Below are 25486 nucleotides of genomic sequence, written 5' to 3' on the forward strand. Positions count from 1 at the left end.
GCACACGCAATCCAACGGCCATTCAAGTCTTTATACCGGCTGCTTTACTGGATGCTGTCGTCCCCCCGCTGTAGGTTTCCGGCGACAACCTGCGCGGCAATCGGCTTCGTTCAGCCACAGAGTGTGCGTGCGAGGGGGCTGCAGATCCCCTCCGCCAAACCGGACCCAGCCGGTGCCGCCGGGATGACAGAGCGTGGAGATTTGAAATCGCAGGGAATGGAGACGCGGCCGTGCCGAAGAGGAGCTGCCCGGGGGGCGGCAGCCCCGAGGCCGGTGCCAGGCTTCTGCAGAAAATAAGCCGCCCCCCGCCCCAAGCAGGGGCGAGGCGGAGCGGGGCCGGTGGCACCGCAGCTCTGCGGCCGCTCTCCGGGCTCGGCCGACAGCGGGGGCCCGGCGCGGTGAGTACCTCGGGCGGAGCCGGCGTTCGCCGCATGGCACCGCCACCGCCACCGGCACCGACAGCGGCAGCTGCAGCGGCGGGGCAACGCGCGGCAGCGCGGGGTGGGCCGGGCCGGGCCGGGCCGGGCCGGGCCGGGCTGGCGCGGGGGCGGCGGGGGCCGCGCGTCGGGGGGGGAGTTGCCGCACAGCGGGCACGGCGCCTGGTGCGAGCTGCCCCGAGCCCTTGGCGCCCAGGGGAGACAAACGTGAACGGAGCCTGCTCCCGCCGTCCCCGGGGACGTGGGGCCGCGCGGGGGTCACGCTGAGGCAGACGAGCGCCCGGGGGTCTCCCGGAGAGGCCTTCCCTGCCGGGACCGGGAGACGGCCCCCGGGGGCAGGAGGGCAGGGACCCGGGCCTGGAAATGGAGCAGCCGCCGGCCTCTCGCAAACCAGTGACCGGGGCGACCAGCTCAGCCTTTCAAGCGTTTAATTTTCCTGATCTCCCGCTCCCTGCTGAGCACGCAGTTACCCGCCCCGGCTCTGCTCCGCAGAAGTGGCCCGTGTCCGCGTCTCCAGCGAAGTCGGTGACGACCGAAGCGCTGGATGCACGAGGAAGATGAAGTTAGACTGTCAAAACTTAACGACACCCCGAATAAACTGTGTTTTTAACCGCGTTTTGTCTGGATGTCTTCAAAAGACAATCCCACGTGGCACGCGTGCTGGGAATACCGTGAAGCAACGCTCATTACTATTTGTAATGTGTTTACGGGTTATCCATGGGAAGTGCCTTTAACGTAGGATTTTATTCTAGACTATTGAAGCAATCAGGCACTGAAAGAGGGTACCAAACTGTATGTGAATTATTCACCATACGGACTTTTTATGTCACATTCTGATGGTTTTTGGTGATCCAGTTCAACTACAAGCTAGAGAGCTATAGCTGCACTGATGGCACAGGGATCCTGGGTGTTTTGCTGCTTATTACAGCACCTGTACTTGTCCCCAAAATAGCTCGCGAGTCAGATTTTCAAAAAAGCTCACCACTTTTGTGGGCACTAGTGTTTGGGTCAGTTTTCTAGGAGCACCGCATACCATGTGTGCATACAATATAAAAAACTTCTGAAAAAAAACTCTAGTTCTTCCTCAGCTGGCCCAACAAGAATCCAGATTCTGCTGCCTTTCAGTGCAGTCCCCTGCGAGGGGCTGCGTTCCAGCACTGTGCTCTGAGCAGGTCTTCACTTCCTCGCTCGTGCGGGAAATACAGCTGGCTTCGCAAATCAGCTGCTGCCATTTTTTCTGCAGATTCTCTAGGATTTCACAACTTAGGCATCGCTGCCTCCGTGACACCATGTTCTTGGCAGTGCTGTGATGTGGGAAGGAGGCTGAGGGCATGTGAGTGCGTTTCTCCTGGGTGTGACGGGCCATGGGGCGATGAGGAGAGGATCCAGACATCCCATCCTTGCTGTATCCGGACCCTGAGAGCTTGTGCAGCTTTGGAAATGACCTTCCCTGCTTTTGAGTGTATTCTCTCTGGACTCGTGATGTTAGTGGAAAGTTAATAGTGTAAAAGTAATAATAAGCAAGGATCCAGGTCAAAAGGAAAATTTTGCATTTTCTGAAGATTTGTAGGAGTTGACACAAGCATGACATTAACTTGCATCAACTCAATCTAAGCCCGCTCTGTCAGTAAGATTGCAAAGATGAGTATTGTATCTCTGCATCTCAATGTCACTTATTTTTGCTTTAAATAACTTAAAATATGTAAAATATATATGTATTTCCTGTCCAAATATGAAATTTTTTTTGTATCCAGTATCAGTATTCAGGAGCACACGAAAACAGTCAAAAGCATGACAGAGGAAGGTGAGGCTCCACATTTAATCCTGACTCTGAATCTTCAGTGACATAATTTTGTATTCCACTAAGATGTACTGCAATATGGAATCATAGAATCACAGAAGGGTTTGGGTTGGAGGGGACCTTCAAAGCCCACCCAGTCCAACCCCCCTGCCAGGAGCAGGGACATCTCCAACCAGATCAGGTTGCTCACAGCCCCGGCCAACCTGGCCTGGAATGTTTCCAGGGATGGGGCATCCACCGCCTCTCTGGGCAACCTGGGCCAGTGTGCCACCAGTCTCAATGTAAGGAGTTTTTTCCTTATGTCCAGTCTGAATCTACGTCCTTCTATTTTAAAACCATCACCCCTCGTCCTGTCACACCAGGCCCTGCTGAACAGCCTCTCCCCATCTTTCCTGCAGCCCCCTTTAGGCACTGGGAGGCCGCTCTGAGGTCTCCCCGGAGCCTCCTCTTCTCCAGGCTGAACAGCCCTAACTCTCTCAGCCTGGCCTCACAGCAGAGCTGCTCCAGCCCTCTCAGCATCTGCGTGGCCTCCTCTGGACCCTCTCCAGCTGGTCCATGTCCTTCTTATGTTGGAAGCTCCAGAGCTGGACGCAGTGCTGCAGGTGGGGTCTCACCAGAGCAGAGCAGAGGGGCAGAATCCCGTCCCTCGACCTGCTGGCCACACTCCTCTCCAATTTAGAGAGAAGGCTGTCATGCGGGACAGTGTCAAATGCCTTGCACAAGTCCAGGTAGATGATATCCGTTGCTCGTCCCTTGTCCACCAGTGCTGTAACCCCGTCATAGAAGGCCACCAAATTGGTCAGGCACGATCTGCTCTTGGTGAAGCCATGTTGGCTGTCACCAACCACCTCCTTGCTCTCCATGTGCCTTAGCATGGTTTCCAGGAGAATCTGCTCCATGACCTTGCCAGGCACAGAGGTGAGGCTGACCGGCCTGTAGTTACCCGGATCTTCCTTGTTCCCCTTTTTAAAAATGGGGGTTATGTTCCCTTTCTTCCAGTCATCGGGGACCTCACCAGACCGCCACAATTTCTCAAATATGATGGCCAGTGGCTTGGCAACTTCATCTGCCAGTTCCCTAAGGACCCGCGGATGGATCTCATCAGGTCCCATGGACTTGTGCACCTTTAGGTTCCTCAGATAATCCCGGACCTGCTCTTCGAGTACAATGGGCGGTTCATCCTCCCAGTCCCTGCTTGCACCTTCTACAGCTTGGGTGGTGGGACAGGAACTCTTGTCGGTGAAGACTGAGGCAAAAAAGTCATTGAGAACCTCAGCCTTCTCCATGTCCTGGGTAACCAGGACACCAGTTCCCTTCTGGAGGGGGCCTACATTTTCCCTGGACTTTCTTTTGTCCCCTACGTACCTATAGAAGCTCTTCTTGTTGCTTTTTATATCCCTGGCCAGATTCAGTTCTGTCAGGGCTTTGGCCTTCCTCACCTGATCCCTGGCCACTCACACAGCCTCTTTGTAGACCTCCCAGGCTACCTGTCTCTGTGTCCACCCGCTGTAGGCTTCCTTCTTCACTTTCAGTTGGTCCAGGAGCTCCTTGCTCATCCACGCCGACCTCCTGGCCTTTTTGCCTGACTTGTTCTTCATCGGGATGCACTTCTGCTGAGCGTGGAGGAGGTGCTCCTTGAATATGGACCAACTTTCCTGGGCCCCTCTTCCCTCCAGGGCCACCTCCCATGGCACTTGGCCCATCAGGTCCCTGAAGAGGCCGAAGTCCGCCTTCCTGAAGTCTAGGGCAGAGAGCTTGCCATGTAGTTTCCTTGCTGCCCCGTGGATCTTGAACTCCACCATCTCATGGTCGCTGCAGCCAAGGCTGTCCTTGAGTTCCACATCCCCCACCAGTCCCTCCCTGTTGGTGAGCACAAGGTCGAGCATGGCACCCCTCCTTGTCGGCTCCCCTATCGCCTGCAGGAGGAAGTTGTCGTCCATGCATTCCAGGAACCTCCTGGACTGCCTGTGCCCTGCCGCGTTGTCCCTCCAACAGATGTCTGGGTGGTTGAAGTCCCCCATGAGGACCAGGGCTTGTGACGGCGAGGCTGCTCCTGTCTGCCTGTAGAGGCCTTGTCCGCTCTGTCCTCCTGGCCAGGCGGCCTGCAGCACACCCCCACCGTGATGTCCCCTGTCCCTGCCCTTCCTCTAATCCTGACCCAACAGCTCTGTCAGCTCCTCCTCCATCCCCAGGCGGAGCTCCACGCACTCCAGCCGGTTGCTGACAGAGAGGGCGACAACCCCCCTCGTCTCCCCTGCCTGTCCTTCCTAAAGAGCCTGTATCCCTCCATCCCAACCCACCAGTCGTAGGAGTCATCCCACCACGTCTCCGTGATGCCAACGAGGTCGTAGCCCTGCTCGTGTGCGCGCATCTCCAGCTCTTCCTGTTTATTCCCCACGCTGCGTGCATTGGTATAGAGACACCTCAGCTGGGCCCCCGACAGAGCCGACTTGCTGGCTGGAGCGACGGGAGTTCTTCTGGTCCGCAGTTTAAGTTCTCTCACACTTACCTGCGATCCTTCCCCAGGTTCTGGGCACTCGGTGCTGGCACTGGCGCCATGCTGACAGCGGTGGGCTGGACTGTGCTCCCCCTCCCCCAGCAGCACCAGTTTAAAGCCCTCCGGACGAGCCCGGCAAGCCTTTGGCCAAAGATGCTCTTCCCCCTCTTGGTTAGGTGCACGCCATCCGCCCCTAGCAGCCCAGGCTTCTCAAAGCACGCCCCGTGATCTAGATACCCAAAGCCCTGGCTGTAGCACCACTCCCTGAGCCACGAGTTAACCTGCCAGATACGTCTGGCCCTTTCAGGTCCCTGCCCTTCGACCGGGAGGATTGACGAGAATACCACCTGCGCCCCAGAGCCTTTGACTGCTGAACCCAGAGCCCTGAAATCCCTTTTGATGTTTCTCAGGCTGCTGCCGGCCGTGTCGCTGGCCCCCACATGCAACACCAGTAGTGGATGTGGTATGAGGTGGGCCGTATGAGGTTTGTCACTGTCTTAGTGACACCCCTGATACGAACCCCCGGGAGATAGCATACCTCATGAGAGAGCGCATCGGGGCGGCAGATGGGTGCCTCTGTACCTCTCAGGAGGGAGTCACCCACTGCTACCATGCGTCTCCTTTTCTTGGCAGCGCTGGTTATCACGTGAGCCGGTCGGGCTGCCTTGCACAGCTCCAGCGCCTCCCATGTATCTGTCATACATTGTCATTAATCTTGTACAGAATATGTTGAGCAACTCAAACTTTTCCTTCACTCTGCTTCTTCTCATTATTTCCCATTAGCATGATTATTCACTATCTTTATGACTTTTATGCAGTTAGCATTTCTCTCTCTTGTGAAGTCACAGTAGCCATATAAACTACGTCAAGAGGGGATCTGGCTCCAAGTGCGCTCATAGAAAAGAGCTGAGGTGTTATCTTTAAGACCTGCCCTCAGCAGACGAAAGATGAAGTTCTAACTAAGGCTCTCCTATGTTAAAAAAAAAGTCTACACCACCACATGGCTCTGGCTTGTTCCCCTCTCACCGCGTGTACAGTCCTGGCTCAGACCTCGAGAAAGACCTCTGAGTACAACCCCCTTCTGATGTGGAAGGAAAAAGCCAGTAAGTCATTTCAGTATGTGTTTCCACGGGCTCCCGGGTGTGGATTCATCAGCTGGTCCCAGCTTATCTGCTCGTGTGGCAAGTGTTCGGTGTTCCTCTTGGAGGAACCTACATGTTCAAGCTGCCGTTGATCTTTATCATCATTATAATTTATAATTTATAATAGATAATTACCTGTACGGCAAGTAAGGGATACGTGGCACTGAATTGCAAAGGTGAGAGGTACCCAGCAGCCGGTCTGGAGAGGCTACCTGGTTTTTACTGCTGTCTTTCACCCGTTGGCTCTGATTCCACCTGCCTATTAGAATGAAATGCTTCAAGGCCTTCTCGATACGTTTATCTAGCAATAAGAAAAAAGTAAAATAGTTTGGAAAGGTAGTAACTGGAGAAGTAACTCCTGTATTTAAAGACAACAGCCCAAGTTTTCAGTTAGTGCAGAATCTGAGTTACTCCTTGCACAGCCAGGATTCAGTAGCGAGGAGCCTTCTGAGGGCTCACAGAATGCACAGGAGCTTTTAAAACCATTTTTTGTAAGTTTATTCTCTAACTGTTGTGAAGCTGATGGCTCTTTTTATTTCCCTGGAGAAGAAAATAAGACAAAAAGTTACCATCTCTGGTAATTTGTATCATCACATTTCTAGTCTCCATGGAAACCTGTGTGGGGCCTCACAGCCGGATACCATTTCAGTGTGTTGCAGCAGAAGTCAGAGGGAGGGGAGACTGGGTTCTGCACCTGGCCTGTTAATAAACTAAAAATAGTTTTGAAATTATTTCCACATTGTGTTGCAATCTTCACTTAGAGTAACAACAGAAGGCATCAAAGTAATCAAATTAAGCCATTGTGGCCTGATCCTCCATTCACCTATGCACAAAACCCTGCTGCTCAGTTTGATTCTGGTAGGCATTGACTTTAATTTGGAAGAAGACTTCGGTTTTCGTAGGATTATATGGATTAATACTATGGAAACTGAAACCATAATAGCAAACTGTTTGTCAAGTTGACTCTAATAAAAAGCTTGAGCTAGAAACAACCTCCTTGTTGTAATTTATGTAAGCAAAGTGTTTCGAAAATCAAGAACCTTAAATCTTTGTCTTTTTCTGTCTTCACTCTTGTTCTTCCACTAGTAAGGAGGAAATACATCCCAAAACTGGTTTCCTCTGGAAAGATATGGTAACTTCATCTACCTGCCTCTTCAGGATTTCCTTTTTTAATTCCAAGCCTTGTCAGCTGGAACACAAAGGGACGTAATCTTACCGGGACAGCAGAAGGTGATAACAGAGAAGGAAGAGAGAGAGAGACCAGTCTTTCTGGGACTGCAGTCAGCCCATGAAGAGTGAGTGCTCTCAGCCACGTACCAGTAAGTGAAGTGTGTAGTAATGGAAAGAGTGCAGCCTACTGCCAGCCTGTCAGTACTCCTGCACAGACAGCCGTGATAACGAGGTACACAGAGAAATGCATTAATTAGAGAATATTCTAAGCGTTTTACATTTGAACAATGAAAACCCAGTAGTCACTCTACAACTGCACTAAACCACAGTGGTGACACGCAGCAGTGGTTTACGCTGTTCACTATAACCAAACGACAAAATCTGATCACTTTGTGTGTCTTTTGAAGGTAGTTACTGCATTTCTTTCGGAATATCATGGAGAAAATGTATGCTAGCCGAGAGGACATTGGATATAGTTTTGGAGATGACTCAAAAGTTGGAAGTAGGCCAATTAAGCCTGATCCAAACGTCGATGGAGGATGGGCTTGGATGATTGTTCTTTCCTCTTTCCTTGTGCACATACTTATCATGGGGTCCCAAATGGCCCTTGGAATTCTCAACATGGAATGGCTTGAAGAGTTCAACCAAAGCCGTGGCTTAACAGCATGGGTTAGCTCCCTCAGCATGGGCATTACGCTTATTGTAGGTATGTTCCAGCATTCTCTATTTTGAAACTACCTGGATTTTTAGAATGTGTTTGCCATCCCTCAAGTATTTTCTTACAGTTTTCCATTTTATTAGCAGAGCTGCTCAAGTTCTCTGAGTTGCCTTTTTAAAGTCACCAGCACAAATTGTACAAGTTAGAGGGAGAAAGGGAGCAACAGGGAAGATAATAGAGAAGACAGTTACTCCAGGGGACAGCATGAACAAGGAAGGATGCCTGTGACTTCAAGGTCTCACTAGAATTAAGAGAACAGATGATCTGTGAAGCTTGTGGTCCTCCCCATCTGGGAGGAGAAAAAGTTGAATTTGGACAGTTTATATTTCAGTTTGGCAGCTGAACTAAAATTTATTTTTTAAGTTGTGGTTGGATCAACCCAAAATAATATCTGTAGGGGTATGTTTGTGCATATATGTACACACACCCTGCAGTCTCCGTAAAATAAGATTGAAAAAGTTGTATTTAGATCTGCCTAAAATATTGCACTGAAAGCAAAAGAAAATGTTTACTTTCTAGTTACTTGTGAAAAAGGCCTACACTCAGACATGATTAGTATTGGGAACAATGATTTTAGTTTCTTCCTCTGTTTAAACTGTCCCTTCTTCCTGCGGCAACTTTGATTTTAGGTCCTGTGGGTATTTACCAAGTATTTGGCGGGTTGGTTGAATTTTTTTTTCCACGATTTTAAATAGTAATAAGGAAAATAAATGGAATTGCATGAGCAGCCTGATGTTTAACATTTTGTTTAAAACATTAAGAACCTTCATGTGACAAATTATTAAAGAGTGTGGAGAATTAAATAAATAATGTAACTTTTAAAAAATTTTTTTTAACAGGCCCTTTCATTGGTTTATTCATCAGCACATGTGGGTGCCGCAGGACAGCTGTGATTGGCGGGGTACTGAACGCCCTGGGTTGGATCCTGAGTGCCCATGCCTCCGGTGTGCGTTACCTGTTCCTTACGTTTGGGGTGACAGCCGGTAAGAGCTGTACTAAGGTTTGAAAGTTCTTTCAATGATTTTTGGTTCCTTTGAAGATTGTGCGGGTGAGTGAAAAGGGAAGTTGGACTGTAAAGTTATTCCAGCTTTCTCCCCCCCACTGTTTACAGCCTGTTCTCTTTTTGAAAACTTATTTAGTTACTCAGTGGATCGAGCCCAGTGGCTTTTGTTGTCATTTAAATGTGCCATGTGAAGATGGTATTTTTATCAGTTGCTCCCAAGTGAATATATTAGAGGACATTTTTAATGAGAAGAAGTTATGTAACCCGAGCTCTAACAAGAGGAATTCAAAGATGTTGAGATGCTAACTCCTCTCTTTGTCACAGGAAGAAACAGCAAATGTTTTCTACAGGGGTTGCTCCACATTAATAAAATAGCAGGTTATGATAACTACACGCTGCTTCAAAACCCGTTTTAAAGGCTGCTGCAAGTTACTGCTGGTAGGCAGCTAAGCCTTGGACAGCCGCTCGCTCACTTTCCCATGGTGGGGTGGGGGAGAGAATCAGAAGGGTAAAGACAGTTGGCCAAGTAAACCAGAAGCTACATGCACAAGCAAAGCAAAATCAGGAATTAATTCACTGCTTCCCATGGGCACACAGATGTTTAGCTGTTTCCAGAAACAACCATGTCCTGGGCTGCATCCCCAGCAGCGTGGCCAGCAGGTCGAGGGAGGGGATTCTGCCCCTCTGCTCCGCTCTGGTGAGACCCCACCTGCAGCGCTGCGTCCAGCTCTGGAGCCCCCAACATCAGAAGGATGTGGAGCTGTTGGAGAGGGTCCAGATGAGGCCACGCAGATGCTGAGAGGGCTGGAGCAGCTCTGCTGTGAGGCCAGGCTGAGAGAGCTGGGGCTGTTCAGCCTGGAGAAGAGGAGGCTCCGGGGAGACCTGAGAGCGGTCTTCCAGTGCCTAAAGGGGGCTGCAGGAGAGATGGGGAGAAACTGTTCAGCAGGGCCTGTTGTGACAGGATGAGGGGTAACGGTTTTAAAACAGAAGGGGGTAGATTCAGATTAGATATTAGGAAAATTTTTTTCCACTGAGGCTGGTGGGACACTGGCCCAGGTTGCCCAGAGAGCTGGTGGATGCCCCATCCCTGGAAACATTCCAGGCCAGGTTGGCCGGGGCTGTGAGCAACCTGATCTGGTTGGAGATGTCCCTGCTCCTGGCAGGGGGGTTGGACTGGATGGGTTTTGAAGGTCCCTTCCAACCGTAACTATTCTGTGATTATCAACGGTGCTTAGGTCACAAATCCAAAACGTAGCGCCATACCAGCTACTAGGAAGAAAATTACCCCCATCTCAGCCTCAGTTAGGACAACGCATGTGGCTGTGTTTCATACGTAGTCTCTAATAAGGGATATTCATCAACAGCCACTCATAAATAGCAACTGCTTTTGACACATGTTTTTACAATGAAAATCACTGAAAGAAGTAATATTTTGTCATTTTTATTGGAATTGGATCTCTAGAAAGCATTTTGACATGTGTAAGAACCCAACGAAAATATGAAAAGGCATGTGTGTTCAGGCAGCTTTCTTGAAAATCGGTAGATCCTTAGTGCCTGAATGCTCCAATGGCTTGTGAAAAAAAGGTAGTTATTTTAAGAAAGTCATGTAGAAGATCCCAACATTATCTGCTTAAAGTACTACTTCATTTTATTCACTGTTCATTTCTGGAAAGTGAAACTGTTAATAGATAGGAAACAAAAGTGTTAAAGTGATCGAAGTGAGAAATACAAAATTTGGCCTTTAATTATCTGAGCAATACTGAGCAATCCAAGGGGCTTTGAAATATTACTGACGCCACGGATAGCACGGCCAGCTCTGTTTGCAGATGAAGCATGGTGTCTATGTTACATGCGACAGACAGAAGCATTATGAAAAAAATTGTTTGCAATACAAATAATAGCTTCTGTACCCTCCATTCCCTCAGACTGCCCTTTCACAGAATTTCATGGAAATCTGCAGAATTTCTGTGCATAATTTTTTCCATCTAGCTCTCTAGATGGAAAAAACCTGAAACTAGTAAGGATTCCTGTGACAGCTCTTTATACCATCCTACCATAGATTTCAGTAATGTTGTAAATTCCTGAACAAAGAAAAATAATTACAGGCAGGGTTCTGCCCTTTTGGCAGTTTCTATTTCCATATAGATTGAATATAATCAAGCAGACAGGGATCTACACACTCTTTCTTTCAGCCCTTGCTGCTGTTCAGAAAGAGCATACCAAAACCACCAGACAGAAAGGCAGAGGTTGCAGAGGGAACTTAAACAGGAGTGAAACCCAGATTTTCAGGAAAAAATCTGAGGCAAATTTTTACATGATGTGGAGAAGTGAGATGCTATTGCAGGAATAATTGTGACCAGAAAATCAGTGTAGAGTTGCCTGAGATGTTTCCTCCAGCTCCATGAAACCTCCATTCACCATCCCCTCACTTTCCCTCCCCTCACTCACCCACCACTCAGTCCCTGTCCCCTCACTCTCTTTCTGGCTCACAGTCACCTCACTGACTGCCACCTCAGGGAAGTTTTTCGTGGTTGGTGGCCATTAGATTTAAGACTGCTATTCAGTCATGGTGGCCGCCTCCTGCTGCGATCATGTTTTGGCCTCTATGCAACGCTCGTGGGCTTCTCTTCTCCCCGTTGGTGACCCGCTGTGCAGGACGCCCTCACGCAGTAAGTCCCCACCATCCCAATGCTGTCCCTCACCACCCTGGTGCCTCAGTTCCTGTTCCCAAAGCACCACTCCCCTCAGCCTGGCTCCCAGCTCCTCCCAGCATTGCCTCTTCAGCTCCTGGCCGCCAGCTTCACCCCAGTGCCACGGGTCGTGCTCCCCGCCGTGGGGCACAGCAGCCTGCTGACCCCCCCGTCCCGGGGAGTCCCTTTGGGCTGGGGACGGCGCTGAGCCGGCTGTGCTGCTGCCGCCATGGCACAGAGTGAGGAAAAGGCACAGAGAGGCTGTTGGCTAGTCCCCGTGCTGCCTCCCGAAACACACCTCACAGTCACTGCGGCTCCGCAGTCACAAAGCGAAGACAGAAACTCGGTCTGGATCTTCATTGCTGGTGAGCTTAGGCACAAGCCACAGATGCACCCGCTGCGCCAGTTCTGGGGCTGATACAGCCAGATGCAGGCGTTACATACAGATATTTCAAAATAGGGTTTGTTTGTGTTTGTCCCCAAATTAACTGTCACTGATACATTGTGGGATGTTCGGGGCTTTCCAGCCGTATCACGCTGAACTAAGGTAAGGATTTTATCTTTCCTGTGGTTCAGTTTTTCCAGCAGGTAAACAGCAGTATTGTATTCTCGCTGGAATGAGTATTGCAAAGTTTGGAAAATACTACAAGACAGGAGTGAAAGTTAACACGAGAATTGACCCTTTGTTCTTGGTTTTACTACTATGCTCGTGCAAAAGTTAGGAATAAAATGGATTTGTTTTTCACCATTTTTAATCTTGTCAGGAAAATTTTGGTTTTTATTTTCATAGGTGTTGGAAGTGGCATGGTTTATCTGCCTGCGGTGGTCATGGTAGGGCAGTATTTTCAGAAGAGAAGAGCCCTAGCACAAGGACTCAGCACCACAGGAACGGGGTTTGGAGCTTTCCTGATGACTGCCTTACTGAAGTACCTCTGCACTGAATTTGGGTGGAGGAACGCCATGTTCATCCAGGGCGCCATCTCCCTGAACCTGTGCGTCTGCGGGGCGCTTATGAGACCGCTCTCTCCCAAAGATGTTGCTAGTGAAAAATACGTGGTGAGAAGTAATAGTGAAGGCAAACGGGAAAAGGCTCTGTCCCAGTCCGCAGAGACTATAAAATCTAATGGAGTCTTCAGTGAGGGACTGGAGAAAAAAGAAGAGGCAACCAATGAAGAAGTGCTTGACAGTGTTCAGCACATAGAAACTGGAAACAAATCTAGAAGCGGAAGGAGTATGTACGGCCTGCGCGTTCTGAAGACGGTGAGCCAGCTGACGGTTACAATCAGGAAGGGCTTTGCAGTCTGGTACTCCAGCTACTTTGGAGCTGCATCACTGTTTACCAACAGAGTATTCGTGGCCTTTATAATTTGGGCTTTGTTTGCCTATAGCAGCTTTGTCATTCCCTTCATTCATCTTCCAGAAATAGTCAAGCAGTACAATTTATCTGGTCAGAACAATGTATTTCCTTTGACATCCATCATAGCCATTGTTCATATTTTTGGAAAAGTGATCCTTGGAATAATCTCTGATCTCCCATGCATCAGCACGTGGAATGTCTTCCTCATGGCTAACTTTACCCTGGTCACCTGCATTCTTACTTTGCCACTAATGCAGACGTACATTACCCTGGCTGTAGCTTGTGCTCTAATAGGGTTTTCCAGTGGCTATTTTTCTCTAATGCCTGTTGTGACTGAAGATTTAGTTGGAACCAAACACCTTGCAAATGCCTATGGCATCATCATTTGTGCCAATGGAATATCTGCATTGCTTGGACCGCCCTTTGCAGGTAAAAAGTTCAAATTGCTAACCGAGAGATGTTTGTATAATAACCGCATGACTTGTTATATTATTAAGCCTTCTTATGTTGTGGGCACATGTATTGAACAAATTTACAGCTGCTCCAGAGTGGACCATAACATCTTTACACTGTCCAGATTCACAGATCGCATCTGCTGGCTACCAGCTCACTATTCACACACTACACCCTGCAAACAATCCCAAATCTGTTACAATCTATCCTCTCAATTCTTCCTTGAAGTATTATCATGTGGGGTTTTTTTAAAATGAGAAAGTTTTAACCTATTTTTACATGTTTGGTGTAGTATATGCACTATCCATACTCATGCTTCTATCTAGATGAAAAAATGATGAATAGTCTCCAGGGTAGGCAGGTAGGATTACGCCAAAGAACTATAAAGTGTGTTTGGGTGTGTCGTAATTCAGCCCTGATCGGGACCAGACTACGCAGTCTCTCTCTCACTCCCCCCACCCTCCAAAACAATAGGGAAAGATAATATAAGAAAAACAGCTTGAGGTTTGAAATAAGGACAGGGAAAGTTACTGTTATGGGCAAAACAGACTCGACTTGGGGAAAACTATTCATTTATTACTACAAACAGCAGGATAATGAGACAGAGAACAAGATAACCTCCCTCCATCCCTCCCCCTTCCCAAGCTTAACATTATCTCTACTACCTTCTCACCCCCACAAGCGGCACAGGGGGGAAGAGGGAATGGGGGTTGTGGTCAGTTCATCACACGTTGTTTCACGCCGCTGCTTCATAGGTGGGGGAAGAACTCCTCACATTCCTCCTCTGCTCCAGCGTGGGGTCCCTCCCACGGGCCACAGTCCTTCGTGAAACTGCTCCGGCATGGGTCATCTCTTCCACGGGGTGCAGTCTCTCCAGAACGGCTGTCCCAGCAGGCCCTCCACGGGCCACAGCCTCCTTCAAGCATCCACCTCCCCCGATGTGGGGTCCTTCACGGGCTGCAGGTGAATCTCTGCTCCTCCGTGGACCTCCATGGGCTGCAGGGGGACAACCTGCTCCACCATGGTCGTCACCACAGGCTGCAGGGGAATCTTGGCCAGGAGCCGCATTATTCCTCCCCCTCCTTCTGCACTGACCTTGGTGTCTGCTGCCGTTCCTCACAACAGGCTGGTAGATGTCTCTCAGGATCCTTTTTACATCTTATTCACTTCTCATCTCCTCTTCACTTCTTGCAGCCGGGCCGGGCTGAGTCGGGCCCAGTCAGCAGCCCAGCGGGAGGCCAGAGGGTGAGGCCTGCAAGGCCCATGAGGCCTGCGCGTCCCCCTGTGCACCTCTGCCCCCGCCCAGCTTCTTCACATCTTCTCTTCTCTCTTTTTGTTCCCTGTTTTTCCCCTTCTTAAATACGTTATCGCAGAGGCGTTATCACGGGACATTCTGCTACCAATCGGCTCGGCCTTGGCCAGCAGCAGGTCTGCCCTCGGCCCGGCCAAGTCCACTGGACAAAGGGGAGCGACTTCTAGCAGTTTCCTACAGAAGCTGCCACCATAGCCCCCCTCACTAAACAAAACCACAACAGGGTGTCACCACTGCTAAGCTGCCACATTGATTTAACTAACTTGGCTTTGCCTTCCTTCAGCTAGAAATGTCTGCTTTTGGGACATTATCTCTGTACTGCTGTCCAGGAGTGTGTGTGTGTATGTTATCACTAAAGTTACTTAGGTTCAAACAAACATTCATTATGAATTGCTCATAGAAAGAGGCAGGGAAGTACGGGAGAGATACAGGTATGGCTTGTCACTGCTACAGCCAGACTGTGGCTCTTTTACAGAGAGGCAAGTCAGAAGAAAGCAGTCAGAAACTTTGTGAGGAATGGCCGTGGTCAGCCAGGATGGCACCGGGCTGAACGGGAGCTGTCAGCAGCACAAGCGAGCTAGAAAAGCAAGGACATGCTCACCCTCTCCCCCAGCATTGAGTGAGCTGACATAATTTAGAAGAAAGCTCATGTAGTGCCCTTTGCAGAGCGGCGGTGTTTTTACTCTACCATATATTCCTTTAGCACCTCTCAGTCTGCGCCTTTGTGTTTGCTCATTAGTAATGAAGCAAATAGGATGCAATTAGTTAGTGTTAAAAAACCTTCTGGTCTTGAGGGTACACTGCAATGCAGCCAGCATGACATGAGGGAATTTTGCTATTTTGTGTTCTCAAACCTTTCTGAAGTAACTCTAATGTAGTTTTTGCAAAGGAATTAAGGTTGGAATGAGAGTCATTGAAGTTCTGAGATTATAGCTCTCAAAAAGTCTTTTATCGGTATGTGAGTCGTTGAGAAAGCTCCTGGGAACGTGTTTGCTTGCACAAGGCACAACATTTGAACTGGCCTGCAGTATTGGGTATTTTACAAAGAAAATAGCAGGGTGGGAAAACTGGTCGGCTTGGGATTCCAAAATGTCTATTTTAAAGTCAGACCTGTGATAAGTTATTTAAAAAATGTACAGTCTTCCAGAGAAGGTTGCTTTGCTTACGATGGCGCATGGCTGGATTCCCATTTTACGACTTCCACGATACTTACATGAGGGGATAAGTTTTGCACTAGTTTTGGTGAATGAACAAGAGATTTTGTTAATACATGTCCATTTGTAGAATCCAAAGGAGGAGACAATCGCCACCTCTTTTTTCTACAAAACAACTATGGGTTTGACAGATATGTCGTAAGAGAAATGTGCAGTATTTTTCATGTTTTCCTATGCACTGTACCTTCTTGTCAAGCTTTGCAAACATACATGTTTTGTTCTTATTTTGCAGGTTGGATCTATGACATCACACAAAAATATGATTTTTCTTTTTACATATGTGGCTTGCTATACGCGGTGGGAGTAACATTTTTACTTATACAACCTTGTATTCAAAAGAAGCAACCAAGAGAAAAATCTACAGAAGAGGCACAAGTATAGAACAAATTCCAGAAGGTTTTTTACAATTTTTTTTTTTTAATTTAATGTTTCTGTTGTATAACAGTATGAAGCGGTTTTTCTTATGGAACCAATCACATTGAGCTGTACTTAAGTGAAAAGATTTGCTTCAAAAAGGTTTGTTCTCAAAAATGCTGCTAAATTATTGGAAATATGCTTTTAAAATGAGTTAAGATCTTTTACTTTAGAACTAACACATACAGTGACTAAAAGCCCCCTGCTAGTCTTTTAAAACGGGAAGAAGGCTGGGACCCTTTACCCCTGCTTCTCTCTTAACTTTTCACCACTAACCACTGGTGAAGGTCCATTGACTGCATTGCAGTCACTCCTGATTTACACTAATCCTACAAGATAATTCGATCAGGATATGAATGGTCTATAAAAGTCCTTCCTACTATATATTCTGTCTGACAAAAGATTACTTAGAGGGTACGAGAAAATTATTTTATTTCTTACCTGACTAGTTAAGTACTGTTGAAATACTAGTACAATTATTCAATTAATTCAGCATATTAAAATTACTATTTATGTGATGCAAAATTGAAGAAAAGTTCTTATATTTTTCAAAAATGACTCTCTACTTCAAGGATTTTTTATTTTATTTTTTTTAAAGTATCACCTGGATAAGAAGTAGCCATCCTCAATACATAGGCTGCATTATAAATGCTGTGACACTTAATGCACCTGAAGCAGAACAAACAGAACTACACAACATGTGGAAAACACTATTGTTAGTCACAAACTGGAAGATGTTTCCAGAAACAGTTGGAGGTTTCTGGCTACTTCACGTAATTTGAGGTACTGTAGAACTTTGTCTCATTGCCACTGACTCCCTGCATGTCAAGTAAACAGTACTGAAGAAGCAGAGTTGCGCAAAATTGGCCCAAAACAGTTTTAGAAAGAACTGGAGTTCAGCATACTAAATTTTGCTGCAATTAATTTAGTAACAGAACCTATTACTTTATGAGCAGTCATGTTGCTGCTCACAACGTACACAATGGCCTGTCTACGACTGGTCACATTTCAGATGTTTATTGCCTAGAAAATTCGATTATGCAAAGCATGGAAGAGCTACAGACCATTTGAAATATTCAAATATATTTTCTTAATTACCATTAAGTGTCTGGTAGTCAATGCTGAATGTTGTGTATGACGGTACACAACATACAGGTGAGTCTGATGATAATTTTCCTATATCAAATACTGTAGGTTTTTTTCCTGCTAGCTTTACAAAAGTTTTTTTTTTCATGACAAATCAGGTTATTAGTTTAAGACTGATACATGCTGCTGGAATTCTTGAATAACAATTGGTACTCTTCATGATATTGAACAAATATTGATTCAGTATGCAACAATGTCATTATACAGATCTTTTTAATAGCGACAAGGTTGGTTAAAAAAAGTTTTAAAATTACTAAACAACTAAACAAAACCACAACAAGTTCTGAACCTCAACTTGTATTGGTCTATATTGCAATTCACTGGTTGAGTTTCATGTTTCTACAACTGTTGGCAGGGACATCCTTCAAAACGAGCCGACTTAAAAAAGAAAACCCCGAACTACTTTCAGGTTTAGATCAGTTTGTTCAGATAGGATAGTTATGTATGGTCTTTAAAATTCATATTAAAGCAGCTGAGGTGGCAGTGAACTGCAAGACATGGTGTGAACATGCACTCAGTGATTTCTTCAAATCAGCTTTTGTGTTGGAGAAAATGTTCACGTAAACTACACTTTCACATCAGTTCTTTTGGAACAAGTTTCATGTCTTCTTGGTGGGAATGCTGCTGATAGCTGATTTTATCTGAGCTATCTTTTCCTGGTAAAATATACATATATAATGAAGTTATGATTTCTCTCAATTTCCTTTTTTTTTTCTTTTTGAAAGATAGGTACCCCTTATACTTAGTTCTGCACTTGGTCTTTTGTCAAAATGAACTGTGCTTGCATAGTACTGTAATGAACAGTATGTTGTTCACTTAGGATACCTGCAGTATATCTTTCTCCAGAAGTCCTTGCTGGGCCGTATGATGGGAATAAACTTACGTTACCTCAAATTTCGCTTTCTGTTCATCTACTAATTGCTTAAAAATGAAGATGCTCCTGCAAAATGATTGTTCTTATTTCTCATAACAGAAGGGACAGGTACATGGTTGATCAAGGAGAAAGGGAGGCAGGTTGAGAAAATCGAGTTAAATTAGGTTTTTAAATTAATACTCACTCAGTCCACATTGGCTAGCATGGCTTCCAGTTTCCTAACCTGAAACTGCCTGAGTCTGTTATGAGAGCACAAGCGAAGAAAATAATTCATTGGTGGTAAATTGTCAGAAAGTGAGAAAAGAAGGTCTGTTGTTTAGAAGCCCTGCTCATATACCGTAGTTCTTAAAATAATTTGTCTAAAGCAAAATTACATTTTATAGTGTTTTATTAAACAGAACAGAAAGTTTATGAATACAGTATTTCATGTACACTGTGAAATTTGTATTTGTCAGTGTCCTAAAAGGAAACAGTCACAAAGAGAAAAGAATATACAACATGTTTCTTCTATCTAAAGATCTGCAGTCAGCAAATGCTTCAAGAATATTGGTATATAGTTGGAGAACAAGATATTCCTAATCTAAATCAGCAAATACCTTTTTTAAAGGTATTTCTTTGCTTTCTAAAGAAATAGAATTATACTAAGAACCCTGTATTAATATTTTTAAATCCATTTATAAAATTCAAGCTTAGAACTTGACATGTTAAATTGTAAACCTAATACACTCTTCAAATAGTACACTATGGTACCCAAATACTGTGGTCACGGGTTTTGATACGTGGGTCTTAAGTTTAGCCAATGGCAGGTGACGCATTAATCGACGGGTACTTTCAGAGTAGTAATATTTGGCCTTTTAATTACTGATACTGATCATTGGAGTAAGTCAGCAATGTCAGCGAGAGCTGCCTTCCTTTTACAACACTCTTAAGTAACCATCGTTACAGTCTTTTAAGACTGCAAATGTCTCTTATCAAATATGCGGCTCAAACAATGGAAGTCTGTTACTTCCAGAAGCTCCCGCATCAGCAACATCAAGGACAAATTTTGCCCATATACCATTCTGGCAGAGTGCCTAAACAAGATTTTGATGGGTTGTCCAAGATGAGGACTATCATTTGATCCACACACTCAGTCACCAAAGAAGCTGCTTCTTGGTGACAAAATTAGTATTTGCTTGAAGTATGGATAATTAATTTAAAAAACACTTAAACACACATCAAACTCTGGAACCAGCAACATGTAACTGGCTTATAAACGTTGCAGATTTACCATGGTGGGCAGTAAGAACCTCAGCATTCATTGGCAATTTTTGTAGTAAGAAATGATAGATGGTTTTCTAGAAAGGTAATGATGACAATGCCATGGCATCCGATGTGTGACGTGGTGCACGTGTAGCATGTGTACAAAACAGAGATGTCAGGCTGAAGAAGTACAGAGAAGCCACAACCTCCTTTGTTTCTAGTAACTGTTACGATGCTGACTGTAATACAATTTCAGGATGCCCAGCATCTCAAACCTTGTGGTATTTATATGTTGCTCTCAGTGAGACATAGTTTGTTTTTCCTTTTTCAGTCCTTAAAATAATCTTCTTTCTCTAGTAAAGAAGAAAAGCCAGTATGTCTGACCTGAGAAACAGCAGGTTTACACCTTGTAGCAGTTGCTGCAATGAAAAACATATCTTTATTCAGTTAGTTGTTTGTTCTGAACATCGTGTTTCTGCCTCCTCCTTCGGAGCTGCAGCTGCAGCTGAAGTCGGTTTGTGAAGAACTGTTTCCAGCCCATTGCCTGTGCAAGTTCTTTCATTTCAGGCGTAATTGTGTCACACGAGTTCTCCACAATGTTTTCCCATAGTGCATTACTGTTCCGTATCTCGTTGTAAGAGAAAGTAGAGGCTTAAAGTCGTAATTTGGCTCACTCATTGCCGATTATTTTACCACACAAACTGTGTTTAGACAACATGGACACCCTGTATGAAGGCCACTGCTGGTGCAAGCTGCCTGCCTATCTTGGAAGACACAGTGTTCGTTAAAACGCACACGGCATCCGTGGAAGTTTTGCCAATGCCAGATAGTGCACATGCTCCTGCGAAGGCCTTTCTGCCACACGAAAAGCCGCGGCGATGCCACACACTTTCCTGGTACGTCATTCATACGGCCCCACTGAAATCGATGAAGTTGTGTAAGGTTCTGCCAAAGAACTTGTCAGGATGTAGAAATCACATCACAAACACCAATCTGCCTTCAAGGAAAGTAAAAGAAGGAAATTGCCTTTGGACTTAGAAGAGAAATGCGATTTTAGGAAGCTTTCAGAAGCACTGTAGGGATTACACCTGTTTCTCAGGAGATGCTTCCCTCTTTCAGAATGACTCTGTAAACAGAATCAGGTGGAAATACTATAAACAGGAAGAAAAAATGATGTGCTTTGTTACCTGACAGAACCATCACCAAAAAAAAAAAAAAAAAAAGAATTAGGAAGATACTCTGTGACATGTATTATCTGGCCCATTGTGAGTTCCACCAGAGCATGGTAACACTGATTCTTCTCCCAGCCATTCCACTTTCCCAAACCTGTAATGGCAGGGACCTAAGTGGCGTTGTACCGGATGACTCCAATGCAAGTGGCTGGTTTGTCTGTCACAGGGAATAACAGAAAAGCAAAAGTCCTGGAATAACTTCTGTCACATACCGCTGATGTCACTGGGTACCTTAAACCGCTTAATTCACTGGCTACAGCAAAGCTGCACTGGAGCCTTGTGGTCCAGTTTTTGTTGCGCTGGAATTGTGAGTGATCACGCTGCAGGCACTCACAGCACGCTAGCGCATTTTAGCAAAGGAAAAGCAGAGATGAGTGGGGCAAAACTGCTGCAGAAGTCCCAAAATGAAAATATATGCTGTTGTAAAGTTTTCTTTAAATTTCTGCTTGCTCTGTCTGTAACTGTTCATAGAATCATGGAATGGTTTGGGTTGGAAGGGACCTTCAAAGCCCACCCAGTCCAACCCCCCTGCAAGGAGCAGGGACATCCCCAACCAGATCAGGTTGCTCACAGCCTCATCCAGCCTGGCCTGGAACGTTTCCAGGGATGGGGCATCCACCGCCTCTCTGGGCAACCTGGGACAAGGTTCTACAACCCTCATTCTAAAAATTTTTTTTCCTAATATCTAATCTAAATCTACCTCCTTCTATTTTAAAACCATCACCCCTCCTCCTGTCACACCAGGCCCTGCTGAAGAGTCTCTCCCCACCTTTCCTGCAGCCCCCTTTGGGCACTGGGAGCCGCTCTCAGGTCTCCCCGGAGCCTCCTCTTCTCCAGGCTGAACAGCCCCAGCTCTCTCAGCCTGGCCTCACAGCAGAGCTGCTCCAGCCCTCTCATCACCTGCGTGGCCTCCTCTGGACCCTCTCCAGCTGGTCCATGTCCTGATGTTGGGGGCTCCAGAGCCGGACACAGTGCTGCGGGGGGGGGGGGGGGTCTCACCCGGGTTCTGCTGTTCCTACAGGAAAGGGACACCGTGAAGTTAAAACCAGTGGGGACTGGGTTTTGGTACCACGCACCGGCGTCCCCGAGTACAGCGCTCTACGCGAAAACCCCCGGCAGGGAGGCGGTGACGCTGTCCCGGCGGGGCTTTCCCGCAGACGTCACCCCGGGGGCGGAGCATCCCCGAGCCCCGCCCCGGCCGCGCCCACCCCCGCCTGGGGAACCGGCGCCCCCTGGCGGTAGCACTGAACGCGCCGCTTCTCTCGTCGCGCGCTGCCGGGCGGAAGGCTTTCCTCCAGAACGAATCCTCTCCTGGGCTTGTGCTGGGTCGAAGTTCGCTGAAAAAGTATTTGGAAAAGTCACGCGGCGCTCAAATGGTGGCATCCACGTTGGGGCTTCTGCACGTTGTTTCTTCCGAGACGGAGCTTCTTTTACAACATTTAAAAATGGTGCCTAGTGACAAATCTAAACCGCTTTGGAAGGCATAACGAGAGCATCTGGATACGGTGGAGAGCAGGATTTATGCTTAGAGATACACAGGCAGAGAAATGTCCTGCTCTGGGTCACTACGTACCCGTGTAGTTCAGCCCAGGAGGATGCGTCGCACAAGATGGACATACGGAGTCCTTCGTGCTCCGATTTTCAGCCCTGAGTGCAGAAATCGTTCTATTTTTCCCAATTTGAAAATCTGAATATGCTATTTTTTAATTCCACATAGAGGGTTATTCCACACAAAAAGTAGTCTGGAAATGAAGATTCATAGTTTCGGGGCAAATTTTTAATTACTTAAAAATACTGCTGAAATGAGAGAAAGAGAGCGTGGCATTACTAGTTGCAATAGAGTATTTCGTTGTGCCAAAATCTTATCTTTATTATTATGCAAGTTAATTCTTTCTAGGAATTCCTTAAATTCCAGAATATCCAAGGCTTTGTGTTTAATGAAAAGTTTAGTGCCCTCCACAGTACCTCATCCTACTCCACTCCTGGTCTGCAAATGACAGATGGATTCCAAGTACACTAATAAATTATTTCCTGACCTCCCTTCTATCCTTTTGCTTCCTTTCCTTTAGCTGTTTTTATTCTCTCATGCTCTACTAGTTGTTTCCCAGTCACAATATCAACTGTGTTAACTTCAAACTGAAACAAAGCCCAGAACTCCACAAGCTTATCTACTTCCATCTGCCCTTCATCTCTAAATTCACAACACGTTCTGTTTTCCTATCTTGCCATTTTCTCCTGCGCTTTCTTGACCCCATCTCCTGTTTCTCATGCTCATTTGAACTCACTCGCGCTAAAGCATCTGTAATGTCTTCGTAGCCACACCATGTGAACAGCAGTACAGCCACGTCCTCTTGAACTGTCAGCAGTCTTCCACAGAACTTTTCTTGAAATCCTGGGCCACATAGCTTCGAAATAATACAGACCCTGGGATTTATCGCATCCTGATACAATTTGAAGCTGTACTCTGTACCAGAGACATGTCCTGTTCTCCAAACGTTAATCTGTCTCTCTGAAGTCTTTCAGAGAGTTATCGAGCTGTCACACCAGATCCAGTGTGACTGAACCTGTTTTTATCTTCCTCCTAAGGTCTCACCATTACTTATGTGTTCAGTAACTGTACAACCTATAACTCGACAGGCTTCATTCCGGGCTCCTATGGCACCCCTGGGGATAAGAATGAAGTTATTTTTCTCTTTAATATGCCTCTCTTCCTATTTTTCATAAGCTAAAACCCTTCTGTCGGCCTACCTGAGTTACTGCAGCAGCCTTTTGTCAGGGTCTGACTAGGATAGAAAATGCAATTTTGAGCTAATCAGACTCACAAAAATAAGCTTCCTAGATCACAGCTCTGAGCGTATTATCTTTCCATCCCACCAACTACCTGACCCTGCACAGACTAGGAAGCTGGAAAAGATGATGTTTCAAAAGCCTTCCCAACACAGCCTAAGTTATCCTACGACTTTTCTCTTTTCGCACAAACGGATTGGCCCTCGTTCTCCTGGGACTTCCAGGCTATCCTTCCCTATTTGTTATCCCTCATTCAGCACTGAGAGGCTACCTTTAGTTCCAGTAAAACAACAGGGGCAACTTCTGTTATTCACTCCTGAAAGTTTCAGTTCAACTTGTTCATCCTGTTTCCCATACTTTCCTGATAGCTGGAAAGAGCTTCCAAGCAAAGAAGCATAATGTCGTCACTTCCTCCTCCTCTGTTTCTTACAGCTCCTTGCTGCAAGGTCTACAAACATTTTGCAAAAAAAAAAAAAAAATCTAGAAACTAGAGTCTATCTTGGCATGTATGTTAAAGTCTTGAAAAATGAGAGAAACAGAATCTTGGAAGTTGAAATTGTAGTGACTAGAGGCAGTAAGTGCATCCAATTTTGATGCAGCAGTTTTCCTTCCAAAATATTTTGTAAGATCAGTTACAAAACTCAAGCTTATGTGAATGCATTTGAAAGAGCTTTCCAAATTATAACATTTCACTGTTAAGATGTTAAGACTTTTTTCTTCCAAATATTCCTAAAGTTATTACGTAGAAGGAAGCTATCACCTTATGTTCCTTCATGTCTTTGAGTAGATGGCCCCATACCAGACCAGCTTTCTTTCCTGTTGCTCTACCATACTGCAAGGGCAGTTGCTGTTTGTTCTCACTTGCTTTTTTGCTTTCCAAGCATCTTGTTCTATATAGTTAGTAATTTTCCTCAAGTTCCTTATGCAAGTAAAAAATGATTTACCCAGTCAACTAAAAATTGGCTGGCTGGTCTAATTCAAGCTCATACGCAAGAATGACCCAAATCTTCACCTGCTAGGAATGACGATGGTCATGTTGGCAGTGTGCACCTATTTCATGCTGAATGATTAAGCAGGCTACCACATGAATATTTGCTGCTCCTTGAGTTTTTCTTGAAAATTATTTCTTTCTAGAAATAATAATGTAACTTGGTTTGGCTATTTTAAAAAATATTTTTCTGTATTTATCTTACTTTACCTGCAGCTAATGATGAATGAACTGCGAAAGTTTACTGAACTTCAGTGCTGGATACTACTTGATGACTGATACTGTTTGTTCATTCATCCAGAAATGTAAATAGACCTCTCTTCTTTTGTCCTACACTATAATGAATTAGTTTTCCATCTTTGCAAGACCATAATAAAAATCTAGCCATATACAAAATCTCATTCTTCTCTCTTGACTCTGTCAAGACTATGAAAAGAAACCAATGATACCTTCCTTCACTGTCAAAAAAGAAAACAAAACATTTCAAAACAAACATGAATGTTTACAGCTGTATAGTAGTTCATATGAATTTACTAAAATTTTAATGTTTATTATAAAATGTTTACTTCTTCGGTTTTCTATACCTGTATGGGATATTGATAATAATTTGCAGGGGGACTACCCTTCCTGTGCCTATTAGAAATAATTTAAGCAATGCTTCTTTTTTTTTTTTTTTTTTTACAAGTTTTCTCTAAAAATCTCCAGCCATGTGAAAACAGATGAAACCTTAGGAATGAGATCTAGGAGATAACAACCGGAAATACTAATACCTAACAACAGATAAAACATTTTGCTGGTAAGAGTATACCGAATATTAGGCAGCAAATTGTGGGTCTGCTGAGATATCTTTTATTTGAACCCTAATTTGGGAAAAAAAAAATCAATAAAGATAACTACTGAAAATAAGGAAAACGGTGCAAACCTCCTGAAGTTCAACCAGGCCAAGGGCAAGGTCCTGCACCTGGGTCAGGGCAATCCCAGGCACAAATACAGGCTGGGCGGAGAATGG

At 45.8% G+C, this 25486-nt stretch overlaps 2 protein-coding genes across 2 annotated transcripts in view; one reads left to right on the forward strand and one right to left on the reverse strand.

The window, feature by feature from the left end:
• The first annotated feature begins 214 nt into the window (after positions 1-214).
• On the forward strand, positions 215-18248 carry SLC16A14 (solute carrier family 16 member 14). Its single transcript, XM_086754750.1, has 7 exons — positions 215-398; positions 6964-7196; positions 7455-7753; positions 8605-8748; positions 12249-13244; positions 16027-16310; positions 16807-18248. The coding sequence occupies exons 3-6, from the start codon at positions 7483-7485 to the stop codon at positions 16173-16175; spliced, it is 1560 nt and encodes a 519-aa protein (XP_086610876.1). The 5' UTR covers positions 215-398; positions 6964-7196; positions 7455-7482; the 3' UTR covers positions 16176-16310; positions 16807-18248.
• A 1419-nt stretch (positions 18249-19667) lies between these two features.
• The window catches only part of FBXO36 (F-box protein 36), a 32063-nt gene continuing 26244 nt past the window's right edge, over positions 19668-25486 (reverse strand). The window contains exon 2 of the mRNA XM_086754830.1: positions 19668-20098. Coding sequence (XP_086610956.1) covers positions 19910-20098 — 189 coding nt within the window. The 3' untranslated portion in view covers positions 19668-19909. The remainder of the gene's footprint in view (positions 20099-25486) is intronic.

This window comes from Chlamydotis macqueenii, chromosome 9, assembly GCF_036417535.1.
Source record: "Chlamydotis macqueenii isolate bChlMac1 chromosome 9, bChlMac1.mat, whole genome shotgun sequence".
Lineage (NCBI taxonomy): Eukaryota > Metazoa > Chordata > Aves > Otidiformes > Otididae > Chlamydotis > Chlamydotis macqueenii.